This window comes from Xyrauchen texanus, chromosome 47, assembly GCF_025860055.1.
Source record: "Xyrauchen texanus isolate HMW12.3.18 chromosome 47, RBS_HiC_50CHRs, whole genome shotgun sequence".
NCBI classification, from domain to species: Eukaryota; Metazoa; Chordata; class Actinopteri; order Cypriniformes; family Catostomidae; genus Xyrauchen; species Xyrauchen texanus.
In genome coordinates this window covers 20,221,776-20,241,162 of record NC_068322.1, presented here as the reverse complement: position 1 = coordinate 20,241,162, position 19,387 = coordinate 20,221,776, and the positions used below count along the sequence as shown (strand labels likewise).

The 19,387-nt window shown below is 40.4% G+C and overlaps 1 protein-coding gene across 17 annotated transcripts in view; it reads left to right on the top strand.

The window, feature by feature from the left end:
• LOC127638727 (CUGBP Elav-like family member 2) overlaps window positions 1-19,387 on the top strand; it is a 200,402-nt gene that overhangs the window by 65,610 nt on the left and 115,405 nt on the right. For 14 of the 17 annotated variants that reach the window (XM_052120398.1, XM_052120400.1, XM_052120397.1 and 11 more), the window contains exon 1: window positions 10,644-10,833. The exons of 1 other annotated variant lie outside the window; for it this stretch is intronic. In XM_052120398.1, the coding sequence (XP_051976358.1) occupies window positions 10,715-10,833 (119 nt within the window). In that variant the 5' untranslated portion in view covers window positions 10,644-10,714. Of the gene's footprint in view, window positions 1-10,643; window positions 10,834-19,387 lie in introns of those variants that run through there. 2 more of the 17 variants (XM_052120399.1, XM_052120395.1) reach the window with 1 other exon arrangement.

Genomic DNA, 19,387 nt, shown 5'->3' with positions numbered 1-19,387 from the left:
AGAAGTATGCTTGAGGTCAGTTTAAATTACTGGTCTGTTTAGACATATTTGGTCCATGTTGCATTCATATATCAATCGAACCGTACCAGAGTTCATTTGGAAGCGGACCGAGACCCACTATTCAGGCGGTCTCAGTCCGCATGTTTGGTACCCACCAACGTTCAGGTGACAGCATTCACACTTGTTCAAATGAACTGCACTAACAGAGCAATCGTTCCAAACCTGCCAAGTGTGAACAAATCCTAAGGGTGTAGTCCATCATTAAACCAAGGTGATGCAGGCAGAGATCAATGAGGTCAGTAATTTCAGTGAGGTTCAGTGTGGTCCATCCTAAGTCCAAGGTCCAGGCATTGGCATATGGAGTATCTCATGTCTTGCATTGTAAGTGGACTTCACGGTCAATAAAATGGACGATAAAAAAGGATGATGTCCCACAGCAAAAACACCACTGTTGAGATTTTCTCACAGAAAAAGCTGGAAATATTTCGATTATTTTGATGCTCCTCAATAGCCAAAAATACCCAGAAAAGGAGCTGTGTTGTCTCTCTTTCTCTCTCATTAGCATCCTAATGAACATATTCTCTACCTCTTCTGTTTTCCTGTCAGTCTTAGAGAGAGCTTGCTGGCTTTGAAGTGTCTACACAGACAAATCCGCATCCAAAAGCACAATAGTCCTTAATTCATTTCTAAAGCTTTCAAAACCACACATACACACTGGGTTACGTGAACCTGAAATTCAGTGACAATGTACAGAAATACAGTATTCGTCACTCCGAACAAAACATTATTCCCAATAAATAGTGGGAACAAATGGCCTCAGTGTGTGTATGTGTGTTCTTTGAGGAAAAAATTGGAGAGACAGAACTCCAGAATCCGGCCTCTAATGAAAGGTGACAAATTAATTTCTGTCTAATAGCTGAAAATAGAACATGGCCGACTGCCTGTCTTATTGTGCGCGCCACACGGAAGAGAGAGGGTGTGGAAAATAATCTTTATTTGTCACTGTTGTTTGCTGTTGTTTAAACTTTAAGGTTTAAGTCCATACTTTAGGCTTTTAAAGCTATGTTAAAGCACAGACGAGGCGGATAGCAGTGCAGAAGGTCAGTTTGAAATCAAGCATCAATACAGCGAACTGGACCCGCCTCTCTGAGATTTTCATTGGTCACCGGATGTCTGCATCTGGGTGTGTTGCTGTCAACTTTTGGTCGCATTACGGTCAGAGTGTCACTTTCGCAAACTCTTGTGTTTTTTGTTTGTTTTTGTCCTCGCAACCAAGGTTAGACATTTACAGAGCCCCTAAGAGGACAGGGCTGAATTCGTTTTGCGTGTCCTCACAATTAATTTACCATGGCTTTACTACAGTAACCATATTGTAACATTGATATTCATAGTAAAACCATCGTAATAATACAGAAAAATCAAAACTATGGTAATAAAAACCACAATGTTGCAGTTATTATGGTTTTACTATACAAATACAATAGTTTAACGATGTTTTACTGAAGTAACATTGTAGACTGTAACCATAGTAAGTAGTAATATTGGAGTAACCATGAATTTTGTAGGCTAACCATGTTTTGTTTTTTTGGCGGAAGCATGCTTTTAATACAGTATACTGTATAATTTCATTTTCATTTATTTATTTATTATTATAGAATCATCTTTTTTTCAAATGTCCAAAAAGGAATAGGCTGAAGCCAAACCTTATTATGCCTACACATTTTACCTCTCTAGTTTCATATTCTCTCTTTAAATAGTTTACAGTCCTATTTACAGCCAATTTACAGTCCTATTCACTAATCTTAAAAACTAAGACAATATAAAAAAACAATTAGAGCAAAATGGCTATATAACATTTATAAATGTAACTTCACCCTAACAAATAAACTATTTGAATCAAACTTAACACATTTTAGCATTTTTTTAACTGCTTAATTTCTACATGACTCATGCACATGTATACAATCATATATATACATACATTATATAATACAATGTTTCTATCAACCCATTCTTTCATACTTTTTAACACCTCAATTTTAAACATTCTCTTAATTGTTTACACAATTTTAGCTTAAATTCTATTGTATTTGTATTAAAAGCATAATAGCCACAAAATAAGATTTGTATTAGCACAGTTTTCATTTGACTGTATTAGTACTATGATTTTACTACGAAAATCAAGGTTAAAATGTGGTGACTGTAATCTGCCCGCATATTGTGGTGTTAAGTATAAACAGGCTACCTAATGCTGATCTACATGAGACCCTCCATAAGCCACCCGAGTAAAAAAAAATGGGGTTGCTTATTTTCTCTTGTTTTGGGCTTATTTTTTCCATACCAGGTCGCTTGTTTCTCTTTTAAGATCTGACAACACTGTGTACATTGCATATTCTTACACTTGTACACATCTTGGAAATTACGTCAAATGGTGCTTCTTGCTGAGGTCGGGATTGGTTGATCTACCTCAAGTTTACAAGTCGGCTGTCCAACTTCGGTGGCGTTCCAGTCATTATTTCCAAGTAGGAGGTGGGAAAATTACAAATTCCGAGTTGTCTGAAAAGCAGCATTAAAAACTGGTTCTGCACCCGTGGGAACCAGGAAGTAATCACGTTCATATAAACAATGTTAAGCATGATTCTGAGGTTAACTTTTCTCTGTGAAATGAAATTTTAATTCCACTGATGGTAAGGTTTAGGGTTGGGGTTTGTGTTAGTGGGTAGAGTTAAGAAAATATGCATTCCTGTTGACTGCATTACCTCATTTTAAGCTTTTGCAATGGACATTTTACCTGGAGACCTGGAAACTGGAGCGCACACATTTTCAGAGGCTGCTCTGGAAAACTCGTAAAAAACTGTATTAAAACCATGGTAAATTTATTGCGAGGGAACACAAACTATTGCGAGAGAATGCAATACTAATTCAGAAAAAAAAATCCCGCTCTGTCCTCTTAGGGACTGAAAGTTTATGTACCCTGAAATCAACCCCATTCTTGCCAATTACTATCAGACATGTTTCCATGTTCCAAAGTGAAAGAATTTAACTACAGTGCTACTCTTAAGAAACCTCTTATGCTACGTTCGGAGGTGTCGGACGTAGGAAAATCTGAGTTGAAATTCCCCACTTCCGACCTCAGTGTGTTCCAGTCAATCACAGATCACGGTCACATGAACACAAGCCAAATGCATAAACACAGCACAGCCTTCCAGATGCTAGTTAGCTGGCTATCTAGTAGCTATTTCACAAACCAAATAGGGGAAAATGTTGGCATTGATTTAAATGCAAATGATTCTTCTTAACATCCTCTTGTATATTTATTGTGCATTCAGTGTTGCCATGTCCGCTTCTTATAACGGACTTTGGGCTTGTTTTTTATGAAGTCGCTTATGGAAGTCACGGGTTGCTTGTTTCCAGAGTACAGTCGCATTTTGGGCCTTGCTGAGTTTTGGTCTCCAAGAGCACAATAAACTGCGATCCACCATTTAAAAGCAGCAGCTAAACAGCCTCATCTATTGTCCATGCTGCGCTCTACAGTACATCAGTGGCGTCAAAAACATGGCCGGTGGAAGAGTCATCTGACCTGTGCGACGACAACATTTTGCAATGGCAGTCTAGCGAATATGCGCATATAAATGCTTTTCATCTGAAACTGGATCAGTGAGTGACAGGGCAGCCCTGTTCATTTCCTCACTCATGGCAATAATGACAAAAGAGACATATGCAAGGAAAATAAATAATCAAGTAGCCTACATTTCTCCATTGTTTCAATTTCTTCATTAGATATGATGTATTAAAACAGATTTGATTTGACCGGAGTTTCGTGGAGAAGCAGACCTATAATTAAAATGATTAGTGCAGTTTATTTTTATTAAATTAACATTCTGTTTCAGCTTGTTTATTATAGCCAAAGTCAGGGTTCCCACCCTTTTTGACCTATGAATTTTCATGACTTGTCCTCATTCAAAATAACTGACTCAAAAGAACGATTCACTGACAAATGAGACATCATTATGAATTGTAAAGTTGTAGGCTACTCTATACAAGCAATTTCAAGCTCATGAAGTATTTAGAGTTGAGAAAAACTACATTCATTATCGCTGTAATATCTTAAAATTCCCTGATATTTTTAGGTTTTTCATGACAGTGGGAACCCTGTAAAGAGAAATGAGTGTGTGCTCTCCTTTGTTTTATTTCACTCTACATTATTAAAGCAGTGCAATGTTGATTCAGGACTTTATTAACTCCAGAAGAACATGTGCATGCGCTGTGTGGGTAAAAAAAAAATTGTTTAACAAAATGTGGAGTGCTGGTGGCATAGTGGGCTAAAGCACATAACTGGTAATCAGACGGTTGCTGGTTCGATCCCCACATCCACCACCATGTCCTTGAGCAAAGCACTTAACTCCAGGTTGCTCCGAGGGAACTGTCCCTGTAATAAGTGCTCTGTAAGTCACTTTGGATAAAAGTGTCTGCCAAATGCATAAATGTAAATGTAAACAAAATATAATTTGCCCGCATAATGTGATGTTAAGTCCAAACAGGCTACCTAATGCTGATCTATGCTAATTAGAGATTAAGACCACGAGACCCTCCAAAAGCCACCCCAGCTAAAAAAATAGGGTTGTTGCTTATTTTCTCTTGTTTTGGTGAGGCAAGTCTCTTGTTTTGGGTTTGTTTTTCCAGACCTGATCGCTTGTTTCTTTTTTAATATCTGACAACACTGTGTACATTGCATATTCTTACACTTTGTGCTGTGAAAATACTTAAACATGGTTTCTGTTCGTCAGTCACCGCCATCTTGGAAATTACGTCAAATGGAGCTTCTTGCTGAGGTCAGGATTGGTTGATCTGCCTCAAGTTTACAAGTCGGCTGTCCGACTTTGGGTGGCGTTCGAGTCATTATTTCCAAGTAGGAGGTGGGAAAATTCTAAATTCAGAGTTGTCTGGAAAGCAGCATTAAACACGGGTTCTGGTCCCATGGGAACCAGATGTTCACATACACAATGTTAAGCATGATTCTGAGGTTAATTTTTCTCTGTCAAATTTTATTTGAACTCCACTGATGGTAAGGTTTAGGGTTGGGGTTTGTGTCAGTGTGTAGAGTTAAGAATATATGCATTCCGGTTGACTGCATTACTTCATTTTAAGCTTTTGCAATGCGCACACATTTTCAGAGTCTGCTCTGGAACATTTGTCACCTGATGCTTACTTCAGTGTGCGCTGTTGTCAGCTTTTAAGTGCCACTTTTGCAAACCCTTGCTTTTTTCACCTAATGACGCACCATTCCCATTGAAAACAGTTATTTGTTGATTAAGTTGTTTTGATATGGTCAGGTCAGGATTCAAGTTTCAATTTAATCTCTATGCAGACCTCTGATGTACAGTTTACAGGCACACATCTACTTTCAAAGATTAATAAGGTCTTCACTTTCATATAAGCTTCTCTGCTTTCCCTCTACATACACATAAGCCCTGCCATACCTTTGATCCGCCGGCTGCAGAATCATGAATAGTCACGCTGTCATTGATGCTCATCGAATGCTTCACTCTAACTGCCATTCAGGGATTGGGCCTTTATGTCTTTAATCTATGCTGATTGGCTGTCCCAAAATTAGAAGGGGGAAGAGTTTGTTGTTTGATGCTGTAAGGACGTTGTCACAGGAACAATAGGTGATCTATCACATATGAACGTCTCAAACTTAAAAAAATTCTCCACTATAATTTCATGCTGTGTGTATTTAAGATAAGATTAATTCTTCATATCAGCAGGCTGATTGTGGGCTCATGTATCTCATGCAAGTTTTATAGCAGCTCTTTCTTCCAAACTGCTGCGTCAAGCTTTTTCTTTGGGGAAAAAAATCTAAATTATTTATCTGTGTTTTGGTGCATTCCTTCTGCAGAAAGAGAGCAAGATGAGAGGGAATGACTTGAGGTTTTCCTTCTTTTTTTTTTCAAGGGTCCCACGTGGATAGCATTCTGATAAAGACAAGAGGTTTTGGTCCTGAGACAGACAAAACGTGATAAAACAGTCTGAGAGGGTTGGTCAGGGAAAGCCAAATACTGCTGAGAAGGGGTGAAATCGCAAGCGCTGACATCACGTAATCCTTATTTTATTAATGCTAGCCTGGGCTCAGAAGAACCCTCACATTCAGACAAAATCATCTGACCCTGTCTCTCTCTCTCTCTCTCTCTCTCTCTTGTCTACTTCTACATCCAGTGGTATATTAATTTGAAATTCCATCTTTTCAAGCCTTGATAACTTTTAATAATAAAGGCTGTACCACTGTGAATTGCGTCAGACTGACCTGCTTAAAGAAGCTCACACTCTTGCAATGTCTTACTCTCAATGGTGCCATGAATAGCATTGCTGTCCCATTCCATGTCATTGCAAGACCGAGTCCTTTGAAAGGCCCCTAAAACTGTATTGAAGTCTTTGTAGAAGATGCGATTCGAGTTTTTACCTGGACGATTTTATGACTGTATGGCTGGCCAGCAACCATATGGTAGTCGACCATAGAAACGGTGCATAGATACCATCAAAGAAGATATGTGTGCCATTAAAATAAACTCAGAAGATACACTGGATCAGAAAAGTGGTGAGCTGCATGCAAAATAATGGACCCTGCACCATGGCGGAATCATCGTTAGGAAGAAGAAGAAGATTTTATGACTGTTGTTGGAAGAAATGCTCAGTTGTCCATTCTTTTTTCAGCCCACTAACCAGGTGTGGCACAGACGGCCTTTAAATGCAGGTTGTCATGGCTAGGAGCGATTAGGCATTGACCATTTAATCACCCTTAAAGACCACATGATTAGCCAAGAAGAGATAAACTGTGAAAGACAGTGAGTGAGAGAGAGTGTATGCTTTAAACACAGGAGAATATGATTAGTTTAGTGACAGAGATCAAATGGAATAGAGGTTTGAGAGACTGGGAATAATACAGGAATGCACACACAGTGGAGACAAAGAGATAGAAGAAAGATGGAGATAGTGGCTTGTATGGAGATATACTCTTAAGTAGGTCATTTCATTAAACTGTAAATGCAATGCAACGAGTTGACAGAGGACGTTATGTTTGTGCGATGCACTGAACAGGATTTTATAATCGGCCTGGTTTGGCTTTGTGTGTGTGGTTGTTTGTGTGATGTGCAATCCATATTGTCCCAGGGCACTGTTTCTGTGCATTCAGATATCTAATCTCTTTTAACTCATCACTCTTGCCTACTTGTCTCCTCACTTATAGATAGGTTTTTTTTGTCTCGGTCTTGTCTTTTATTGTCTCATTTCATCTTGTCTCTCCTCATCTCTTCTCTTCCCTTCTCGTCTCATCACATTTAATTTCTTGCATGCTCTTTTCCTTCTCATCTCGTCTCTTTTTCTCTTGTGCCTTCTCATCTTTTCTTTTCTCTTATTGTCTCATCTCATCTCATTAGATTTCTCACATGCTCTCTTTTCATCCTCTCTTCTTGTCTTGTCTCATCTTGTCCTATTTCTCACAAACTGTTCTGTTCTCTTCTCTTCTTGCCTCGCCTCTTCTTTTGTCTCTTCTCGTCTTTCCTTGTTTCTTAATTTCTCTTCCCATCTCGTTGCATTTCTCACATGCTCTCTTCTCTTCTCAACTCTTCTTGTGTCATCTCATCACATACTCTTCTATTCTCGTCTCAACTCTTCTCTTGGTGTCTCATCTCATCTTATCTTCTCTTGTCTCTTCTCATCTTGTCTTGTTGCATTTCTCACATGCTCTCTTCTTATCTAATCACTTCTTGTGTCATCTCTCCCCTTGTCTCTTCTCAACTCTTCTTGTGTCATCTCCTCACATACTCTTCTATTCTCGCCTCAACTCTTCCCTTAGTGTCTCATCTCGTCTCATCTTATCTTGTCTCTTCTCATCTTGTCTTGTTGCATTTCTTACATTCTCTCTTCTCATATCATCTTTTATTGTCTCTTGTGTCCTCATCTTTTCTTGTCTCATCTTGCCACATTTCTCACATGCTTGTCTCTTCACTTCTTGTCTCTTCTCCTCCTGTGCCTTCACATCTCATCTCTTCTCTTCTTTTTGTCTCTTCTCTTCTTGTCTCTAATCATCTCATTTCTTACATTCTCTCTTCACATCTCTTCTTGTATAGTCTCTTCTCTTGTCTCTTTGCATCACCTCTTGTGTCATCTCATCACATTTCTCACAATTCTCATCTTGTCTCTCCTCTCCTCTTAGTGTCTCATTTGTCTCTTCTTATATTGTCTCTTCTCGTCTCATTTCCTAGTATTTCTTTACATACAATCCTCTTCTTATTAATCTTAAATAATGCACTAATCAATCATAATGGGCCCTATGTACTCTGACTCTGATAATTAACTTTTATCAGGCATCTACAGACACAGCTAATCAAATGCCATTGGCAGAGATCACAGGAAACCAAGGATCACACCTGGGATATATTTTCTCTAAGGCTGTCAGTAATAGCTTGACTTCAACCCTCATGCTGACAGACATGTATATTTCCTCATTGCAAAACAAATGCCAAAAAGATACCTCTGGGACGCAAAGGACTTTTGGTAATGGCATTGAAAAACAGTGCAAATTAGAATTGATCGATAATACATTTGGCATTTTCATCTAGCCGTTAGGTTCCCTGCCCACATGTGGCTGTACGCATGCCACTCAGAAACGATTGCTGTTGGACAACCATTACATTTACACTGACTAGCTCATAAGAGACAGGAAGAGAGGCTTGTGATAGAAACAGCCAGACACAAACTAATAAAAGGAAGCAGATGGAACAGAGAGACATTTGAAACTGGTTATTTTACACTTCTAACCAATTTTATTTTCATGACATATGTAATCGAAATCAGTTTTGGTAAGTAGAGCCCTAATACCAAATGAGCATCAAAAGAGACATCTTTTTCTGAAGCCAGTAAACCATTGTGAGATGTGCATCACCTTCACTAAATACGTTTTTAGGACGTTTAATGGGACAGCTCAGGATGGCAGGTGTTTGGTAAACAAATTACTTTGCCAATTATTGCAAGAGTTTTGCAAGATCCAAGCGCACAAGGTGCAACACAGAAATTTGTCTTTTAATGAATCTGTGCCCTTGATCCTCCAAAGTGTTTTTCTCGCAGTGAAACTTTCATGAGCCGTAATAAACATTATGCATTTTTAAACATGCAGATGTGGGAGACATTTTGAAAAGAGAAAGAGTGAGAAACTTGTGAAAGGTGGAGACATTTAAAAAGTGGAGACATAAATATGTTTTTCTGGAACAGAGTGAATGTGAGAGGGATGGAGAGGTAGGAACAGATGGTGTAAAGAAACAACAATGACAAGAGGTTATTTTCACATGAGTGTGACTATTAACAAAATGTGCCCATTGGGAAGAAAAAATGGCTTCTTAGAACTGCACATACAACACACACACACACACTCAGAGCCCTCAGATTAACTAATCCATGTCCCTGGTGGTTTTTTGCTTTCCCACTGCCGAACTAATTTATCAAAACAATGGTCCTCACAAAATTAAGCCTCTGGTAATGTCTTTGCAATAAATACTCAGTTCATAAGTAGCACTGATGCAAAACGTATTCTATCAAGCCGTTGTCACCAAATCTCGCACAATGGACAGGATGAACCACTCAGAAAAATCCAGTTAAAAACACTGACAAAAATGTACTATGGCACCATAGTTTCTTCCAAAATGCCAAAGATAGCATGCTAACAACTATCAACTATGCAGAGAAAATATTGTAGTGTATGATGCTCCACAACTCAAATCTGAAGTCATACAGTAGGCAGCCAATGGAAATCGAGTGTGGGGGGGGCCACAAAGCTTAAGAAATGGAGATGGTGAACAAGCACTCAAAATGGAGCTTAGCTTTTAACCCCACTTACCTCCAACTGGCCTTGCCATCTCTAGAGACCATATTGAATGCATCTTCCCACCCAAGGCCGCACCCAAATGCATTTGCCCATGTTTTTCGCGACTTGAGTACAACAAAGAGTACAGCAACAGTAAAAGCAACAATAAACAGCAATGCTCCTGTACATTTTGTTACATCTGTCATGTGGCTCCTAAGATGAAAGGGTGTCTGTTTCCATATGAGATTGTGATCGCATAGGATTGACTTGACAATTTGGTAGCGTGTGATCCTCAGTCGTTTTGTGTGTGATGGCCAGTTTTCATCTGTAGCCATTCACAAAGTAAGTGTATGCTATCCAGCCATTAGGTTCACTGATGCCAGATAAGTCTACTTTAACCATGTTAGTTCAAAATAACATTAGGACAAAGATGGATGTTCTTGATATATATCCATTAGTCCAAAAATAATTTCCTATGTAATCAAAAACCAAAGTTTCATTTTCAGGTCTTGTCTAATCCTGCAGTTGTTATTCTTGTCTAGAATGGTGTGACAAGATATGAGCGGTCCTCAAGGGTGTGGGGTGTCCTGGGCCATAGTAGGCTTCTCCATGCTAGCAAGCACCAGGCTAACAGCACTAGCTCTGGCCCAAAAACAACATGAGCTGTCAGAAAGGGTTATCACAGCCCAATGAATCAGATGGGGAGGAGGAAGGGTTGGGAGTGTTAGAGCAAGAGAGAGAGAGAGAGAGAGAGAGAGGGGAGGATTCAGACACCAGAGAGAAAGGGCTAGTGCACACCCGCCACAGCACAAGGATATTGTGTGAGTGTAGTGCGTGCTTGCGTTCGGAGTAACGGAGATGTTGGAGCACTCGTCTGAACTGGGTTTTGTGCAGAGTGTGTGTGTGGACAGCATGCGATACCCATCTACAGCAAACAGCGCTGTCTCCATGAGGACCACAGAGGAACTGCTGCTGAGGTAAAGCTGTCTCTGGACAACACACAAAGACATGCATGCACACACTCACTCACATCCGGCTAGCATTTGCCTTGCGTAGCTGCAGGTATGTGGCGGGCTGTTTCAGGAATGTTGGTTGACGGCAACCCTCTAGTTTTGCTGCCGTGGTTAGTTGACATGCTGGTTCTAGGCCGTTTGAGCATGTATGAATGTGTGTGTGTGTGTGTGTGTGTGTGTGTGTGTGTGTGTGTGTGCGGTTGTGTTGTTGTGAAATTGCGGGACCCTGACTGCGCTGCACCGTCTGCACTTGTCCTTCCCAAGTGTAAAAATGTGCAGCTTCTTAGATTTCCCTTTTGCATTTCTCTTCCCTGCGGTTTGAGCCTCTCAAAGACTCAAGAGTTGATACAGCTATAAAGAGAAGTGTGTGCGTGAAGGAGCATGTTCATCATGCAGGATAATGTGGATTGTGTGCGCGAGAGAAACAGAGTGACAGAAAGAGACATTACTGCTGTTGATAATAAAATTGTGCATGCAAATTGTGCGTGTCAAATGCAAATCACTGTGTTAACTTATTACAGTCGCCTTCCTGCATATTACGGCCACAGTCCTAATCTGTATTAATGCATCCCACAAGGGTATGGGTATATTTGTGTCGGGTTAAGTGTGCAAACACACTTGCAAGGACTAAATTCCGAGTTTGTTTGGATGTACTAATCGCATTAAACAAAGGCAGAGAGACAATCAGTAGAGGTTAAGCCCTGTCCCGCCGGTAGAAATATGTCTGCTTTTGTTTGCATGCCTCTCTGCCGACTGGGTTTAGAACATGGGTGGGGGTCTAGAGAGGCATAGGGAGGGGAGGGAGTATCATTGGAGAAATAGGGCGAATGAGAGAGAAACAGTGGGAGGGTTGCACTGAAAGCAGTCTCAACAATGGGACGGCCCAACAATGAGGCTGTCACTCACTTTGTTTTATACCTCTCTCTGTCTCTCTGGCCATTTTTTAGAAATGAGGGAGAAGGGCGCTAATCAAGCCGCATTGGGTTGGTTTTTATCCCAGGGTTATGGGTGCTTAATTACACAGGCGTTTTAATGTGCAGAGTGTAATGGGGTGTGAGGGCATTAATTGGGCCAGAGAGGCAGCCATGTTGGTTTAAACATCAGATTTATGGCCTTTTACCCATTCATTGTGCTTGTGCTCAATAGCTTTTAAAATAGCCCCAGAGGAGCATGAATCTCTCCGATGACTGCAACCAGGTCTTTTGGTGTTGCTTACACACACATACTGCACACACACATCTTTCCCATAACTCAACCTCCTCCAATAAAGAAATGTCAAATGGAACCGTTTGGCACAAGTCTGTGCCTACCACATAACAATCACACACACACACACACACACACACACACACACACACATACACGGCGTGTGGCAGCAGGGTCATTAGAGAAATACGAGCATATGTTACCTATTGTATCCCAACTTGTCTTGGCTCTGTTTGGTGAATCAACGCTTTTTAGAGCATTTATCGTTTTTTTGAAGGATAAAATGTCTTTATGATGTGTTACATACTTGGGAAAGCCGAACATGCCGGCACTTTAAATAAATCTACTGCGCGTGCCCCGGTGTTTGATGTAATGCTTCATACATTGAAGCCTTGCATTGATTTATGCTGCTGTGCCTAACCTCAATCCATCTGATTCTGGATGTACCATGTAATGAAGTCTAGAAATACGATGTCTATAATTACAATTGATTGTAAGGTGTAATATTACTGATATTGGACAGCTCTGCAATGTCTTTTGTTGTGCTGTTTACTGTTTGGAAGGGCAGAACCACAGCTGTGCTTCACAATCTAGTCAACTGCCTTTCCAGACAGAATTTCTGGCCATCACAGTTTCAAAACCTAGTGAGCTGCCTACCTACAAAGCATTTTGTGGCATCACAGTAACCAAACTTAGTGAGCTGCCTCCCTAGACAGCATTTTGGATCATCACAGTTTCTAAACCTAGTGAGCTGCATACAAATACAGCATTTTTGGGCATCAGAGTCCCAAAACCTAGTGAGCTGCCCACCTAGACAGCATTTCTGGGCATCACAGTCTCAAAACCTAGTGAGCTGCCCACCTAGACAGCATTTCTGGGCATCACAGTCTCTAAACCTTGTAAGCCGGCTACCTAGACTTTATTTTGGGCATCACAGACTTCAAACCTAGTGATTTGCCTACACAGCATTTAGTGGCATCACAGTAACCAAACTTAGTGAGCTGCCTCCCTAGACTGTATTTTGGATCATCACAGTTTCTAAACCTAGTTAGCTGCCTACCAATACAGCATTTTTGGGCATCACAGTCTCCAAAACTAGTGAGCTGCCTACCTGGACTGCAATTTTGGGCATCTTGGTATCAAAACCTAGTGAGCTGCCTACCTAGACCGCTTTTTTGAAAATCACAGTCTCAAAACAGTCCCAAATGCTATTGATCTTCCTACCTAGACAACATCTTTGGGTATAACAGTGTCAAAACCTAGTGAGCTGCCCATGTAGACAACATTTTTGGGCATCTCAAGCTCAACATCTAATTAACTACCAACCTAGACAGCTTTTTTAGGCATCTTAGTCACAAAACCTATTGAGCTACATAACTAAACAACATTTCTGGGCATCATAGTCACATTCAAACATTTCATATTAATCCCCCAACATGTTGTCCATTTAGGAATATGTTTGCATTCCTTTTCATACTTTAGCTAACAAACTGGGATATGTTCTTAGTTTAAATGTGCTAACTAAGGCTGAGTGTGTTTCTCACAGGAAGTTGACAAAGGGTTAACCAATCACGGATGACACCAGGTCAGTTTGTGCTTCACAGCCCATCATAAAAGCTTACACTCTCTTCCTAAAAACCACACTTAGAGTACTGCCGACTTTCTGCTGCAAACCCTGAAATTTGTACTCTGCAATTAGTGGTTTGGAAAGCCTTTCATTGTGGTAAAGTAAGGCAATCGTGGTTATGTCTGTGTGTGCCTGCGGTGACAGGCTTCTGTCACCCTTCATTCTAGCATACGTGTGTGAGTGTGTGTGCAGTAGAAATGAGTGTTTTTTGTGTTTTTGCAGAATGACCTGTCCCTAGGTGCTCACTGTCGAGCTGAGGCTCAGTGGAGCTGTGTGAGTTTTAAATGAAAATAAATGAGAAGCAGTGACCGGTGCTCTCAGGGTCCCGCTTTAATGAGGAGAATGGGGGGGGGGGGATGTCGAAACAAAGGAATGGAGGGAAGACAGAAGGAGAAGGAAAGAAGAAAAGGGCTCCTTAATGAATGTAGGACTTGAGGAGAAATGGCAAATTTATTTAAACTCCAATTTCGCTACCCGAGACCTGTTCAATTAAACCAGTAAGGTTGACTGCACTGGGCAAAGATCATTCGTAGAGTCTGGCAATCTGGGATAGCAAGAGTCAGAAATGGGCCTTTAGTCTGATTTGGGATGGTTTTTGTGGTTTAGCCAGCGGATTTAGTTCTAGATCAATATGACAGAACAATGTTGTGTGTGGAATGAATATTAGGGGTGTGTACCATATCTGAAATACAATGCAATATGTTTCTAATGTAATGTGGTGTCATAATAGTATTACGGTTATCCCAGATTACAACAAGATTACACCGTCTGTTTAAGGTAAAAAACATGCTCTACGCAAATGCAGATGTGAATGCTTGAGCCAAATCCATTACCAGCATGGGCTCGTTGTTCATCCTTATCTTATGTTGTTAAAGTACTTAAAATATGTTATTTATGCAGTAACAAACTGAAGCACTCACGGGAGGCGATAGATTTGCCTTCAAATATCTGTGATATTATCACATTAATCAGCAAGAATTTCTTTAAACTGTTACTGGTCATGGGAGTAGTTGTCCTGAAATAGAAAACTGACAACAGCAGAAGTTAATGCTAATGCTAGCTATAGCGCCCCCTGTGGAGTGAGGCTGTGTTGAGCATTGTACTGAGAAAGTGAAGAATTTCAGAACACATTGTTGCATAAAATGTAGCTTACCTGGCTATAAACCTTTGCGTTCACTTGCACAGCATTTGAGAATGTTTTCTGAGAATGCAATGTATACTTGATTATATGAATTGCATTTATATATATACAAGAGCAAGAGAACAAGAGCGTCACATTGGTGCCGTGACCCGGATGGGAGTGAGGTTTAGGGGGGTGATTGTAACGGGAGCCAGCTGGTAGATAGCTGTGCAGTGTGTAAACCTCACTCTCCTGACCTCAAGAGGTGCACTAGCGACTGACACTAGAGGCTATAGCCTTTAGCCTCCTTGTTAGAGCACCCGCCTCCCACGCTGGAGACCCAGGTTCGAGTACCGTACGGAGCGGGTAGAACAAGAGCGTCACACACACATATATATATATATATATATATATATATATATATATATATATATCTTCCTGAGTCCAGAACGTGACTGTTGTGTGCATTTTCCATTTCCCTTTATGATTTACTAGTAGTCTAACTAGTAACTCCCAATAAAAGTAAAACAAAAAAAAAATATATAGCAAATAGTTTTCCTATAAATGTATGTCCACATATATGGACAATGGGACTAAGTTGTGAAATTTTAAGAAATGTCAAGCTATAGATTTTTTATCATCAAATAGTTTATTATGTGTCCAGGAGTGTTAGTTATTCATGTTTTTTTTTTTTTAGACATTATAGATATTAGTATCACTGCCACCATGTTAAAATACAATTTTGCATTATACAATTCTGAATCAGTTGTCCCATGTCTGCCAAATATGTTGAATGGTCCAAACATCATCTGCATCCTGAAACTGAACTTTCGGATTTTAAGAGTGAATGCACTTGGCTGCACAGAAAGCTATAGGATGCATCATGCACCCTTGCTTTAGTGAATGACTTAACCTCCAGTGTACTGTCTGTCTGCACTGGTTTCAGAACAGTTCAAAATGCACCTTATTTTCCTACTAACTCCATATAAAGCCTCTGAAAGTAACCTTTTTCAGCTTTTGCATGAATACATACACTCACCTAAAGGATTATTAGGAACACCATACTAATACTGTGTTTGACCCCCTTTCGCCTTCAGAACTGCTTTAATTCTACGTGGCATTGATTCAACAAGGTGCTGAAAGCATTCTTTAGAAATGTTGGCCCATATTGATAGGATAGCATCTTGCAGTTGATGGAGATTTGTGGGATGCACATCCAGGGCACGAAGCTCCCGTTCCACCACATCCCAAAGATGCTCTATTGGGTTGAGATCTGGTGACTGTGGGGGCCATTTTAGTACAGTGAACTCATTGTCATGTTCAAGAAACCAATTTGAAATGATTCAAGCTTTGTGACATGGTGCATGATGGATCCATGTTCTCATTCTGTTTACGCCAAATTCTGACTCTACCATCTGAATGTCTCAACAGAAATCGAGACTCATCAGACCAGGCAACATTTTTCCAGTCTTCAACTGTCCAATTTTGGTGAGCTCTTGCAAATTGTAGCCTCTTTTTCCTATTTGTAGTGGAGATGAGTGGTACCCGGTGGGGTCTTCTGCTGTTGTAGCCCATCCGCCTCAAGGTTGTGCGTGTTGTGGCTTCACAAATGCTTTGCTGCGTACCTCGGTTGTAACGAGTGGTTATTTCAGGCAAAGTTGCTCTTCTATCAGCTTGAATCAGTCGGCCCATTCTCCTCTGACCTCTAGCATCAACAAGGCATTTTCGCCCACAGGACTGCTGCATACTGGATGTTTTTCCCTTTTCACACCATTCTTTGTAAACCCTAGAAATGGTTGTGCGTGAAAATCCCAGTAACTGTGCAGATTGTGAAATACTCAGACCGGCCCGTCTGACACCAACAACCATGCCACGCTCAAAATTGCTTAAATCACCTTTCTTTCCCATTCTGACATTCAGTTTGGAGTTCAGGAGATTGTCTTGACCAGGACCACACCAATAAATGCATTGAAGCAACTGCCATGTGATTGGTTGATTAGATAATTGCATTAATGAGAAATTGAACAGGTGTTCCTAATAATCCTTTAGGTGAGTGTATATTCTCAATGTGAAAATGCACAGTATATATATAGGAATGCATTTACTAATGTTAATGAATAGAACCATATTTACAGTGATAACAAAACAAAATATAACCAAATTTAGATTAAAATTAAGCAAAATGACCCATGGATTTGTTACTGTGAAAAGTAATTAAAAATAACAAATATGTTTTTGGAACGTCTGTCGGAAAATTGCTCCAATTCACTCATACTACATGTTGATCAGCATGCCAAAGTGCGAAAATGAAATATTTAAAGCAGCAAACGAATCTAGAGCGTCTATTCTATACAGCCAAACAGGTTTCAGTAAAACGTTTTTAAGAGGTTTCTTACCAGAGGAACTTTTGTTTGCACTGCGCCCATAGATGCAGTTCATGGAAGTCGACGCCATGTTGTTTGGTCATGTGACTCTGTGCGTCTGAAGTTTAACCCTTAAATGACTCCTTAGAGTGTCCTGAACAGTATGCAGTAAGTTTAAATTTAAATGATGCATTGTTTATAGCGAATCCAAAATAGCGAGTCCTCAAGGTTATATATAGATAATACATCTGGTGTGTTTGTGTCTGTGTGTGTGTGTGTGTGTGTGTGGTTGTGCTTTCATTCAAATGAGCATGCTCACTGTTTTACATAATCCAAGAGCTAATCAACTATTCATGAGCCCAAACAGACTCATCTGACAGACTGCTGACAGCCCGTCTGTGCATGTACGTGTCCATCCCTGAGGCTCACACACACACACACATGGATACAGCTACTAGCTAGGACTGGGTGGTATGACGGTATATCCTGTTCAATTGTTGAAATGTACACATTTTGAACACATTTTGATATACAATTCATACGTCTACATTTGCACAGCTATTACGTTATTTACACAAAGTTGGTTTGCTTATTTATGATTACTGAGCAACATTGGAAATATGACTGGTAATCAGGCATACCGGGCATTTTCACGGTGGGCCGACGCACTTTGGGGCTGTTCAGGGATGGAATGGCCATCGGTAGAACCGAGCGGGCCAGTGGGTCGGCCGCGAAATGTGCCGAATGGGCCGCTATAAGCAAAAATGAGCCACCGTGTTATGCAGAACAGACCACAAAATGGCGCCGTGATACGCAGCAAAAGGACAGCGAACACCCCCCCACTCAACTGAACACCCCCCCCCCGCTCAAAACCCGTGCCGATTTATCTTCCCATTCCAGCCCTTCAATACTTATTAAGCTGAATTTGAATTCTAAAGCATTTGTGGCATAATGTTGATAACTAAAATCTTTTTTTTTTTTTTCAATTGTCCCTTGTCTATTTAACAACAAAAAAGCTAAAATCACTGTAACTGTAAGGCACTTACAATGGAAGTGAATGGAACCAGTCCATAAATGTTAAAATACACATAGTTTCAACAGTATAGTCACACAATGTAAACATTATTGTTTAAATATATGTGTTAACATGATTTTAGTGTGATGATATTGCGTACTAACCTTATCAGTGTAAGGTTACACCAATATTACAAGTTTGATGCCATGACAACGCAGTGCTGGTAAACGCTGTTAGCGATTTTATCACATTAAAATCATGTAGAACAGATATTTATTCACACAAAACTAATGGTCCTACTCGACCCGCTCCGAGCATGATTCGAACTACCATCTCTGGCCTGGGAGGTGGACGCACTTACAAGGAGGCTAAAAGCTACATCCTCTAGCGTCAGTCACTAGTGCGCCTCTTGAGACCAGTGGAGAGAAGTTTACACACACTGTAACTAGCTAACTACCATCTGGCTACCGTAATCCCCTAAACCTCACTCCCATCCGGGTCATGGCACCACTGTAACCGGTCCTACTCGACCTGCTCTGAGCGAGATTTGAACTGGCATCTCTGGCATGGGAGGCGGACACGCTAACGAGGAGGCTAAAGCCTCTAGCGTCAGTTGCCAGTGCGCCTCTTGAGACCAGGGGTGTGAAGTTTACATACTGCACAGCTACCTACTACCAGGCTACCATTCCACAAGCATGCATATTGTTGATGTCTTGTGGCTATACTTTTAAATCAGTGTGTATTTAAACAATTATGCACTGTCCCAATTCACATCCATTGTAAGTGCCTCACTGTAACTGTGATTTGGTGCTACAAATGCTGTCAATTGAGCAAAACTTGTATTGAATCCAAGACATTTATTTTATATATAATTAATTCGAATTTTGGCCCCAGTGCATTATCACCTGACAACTTATAAACAATTCTCTTACATTTCCAGCAAATATATCTCTATTGTGTTATATACTATACCATTAATGTGATATAAAATGATTCATACCATGATATATTTGACTTTGGACGTATCGCCCACTCCTACTAAATGCTTTTGCCCTATTACATCATTTTTCCCACCCGATATCAGCCATCTTTACCAGGTTCTCCTTCGTTTTTATCGCTTTCTCTATCTACCTTCCCGCCCCCACCCATCTCTCATTCTCTATCTGTGTGGTTTGAACTCCTGCATG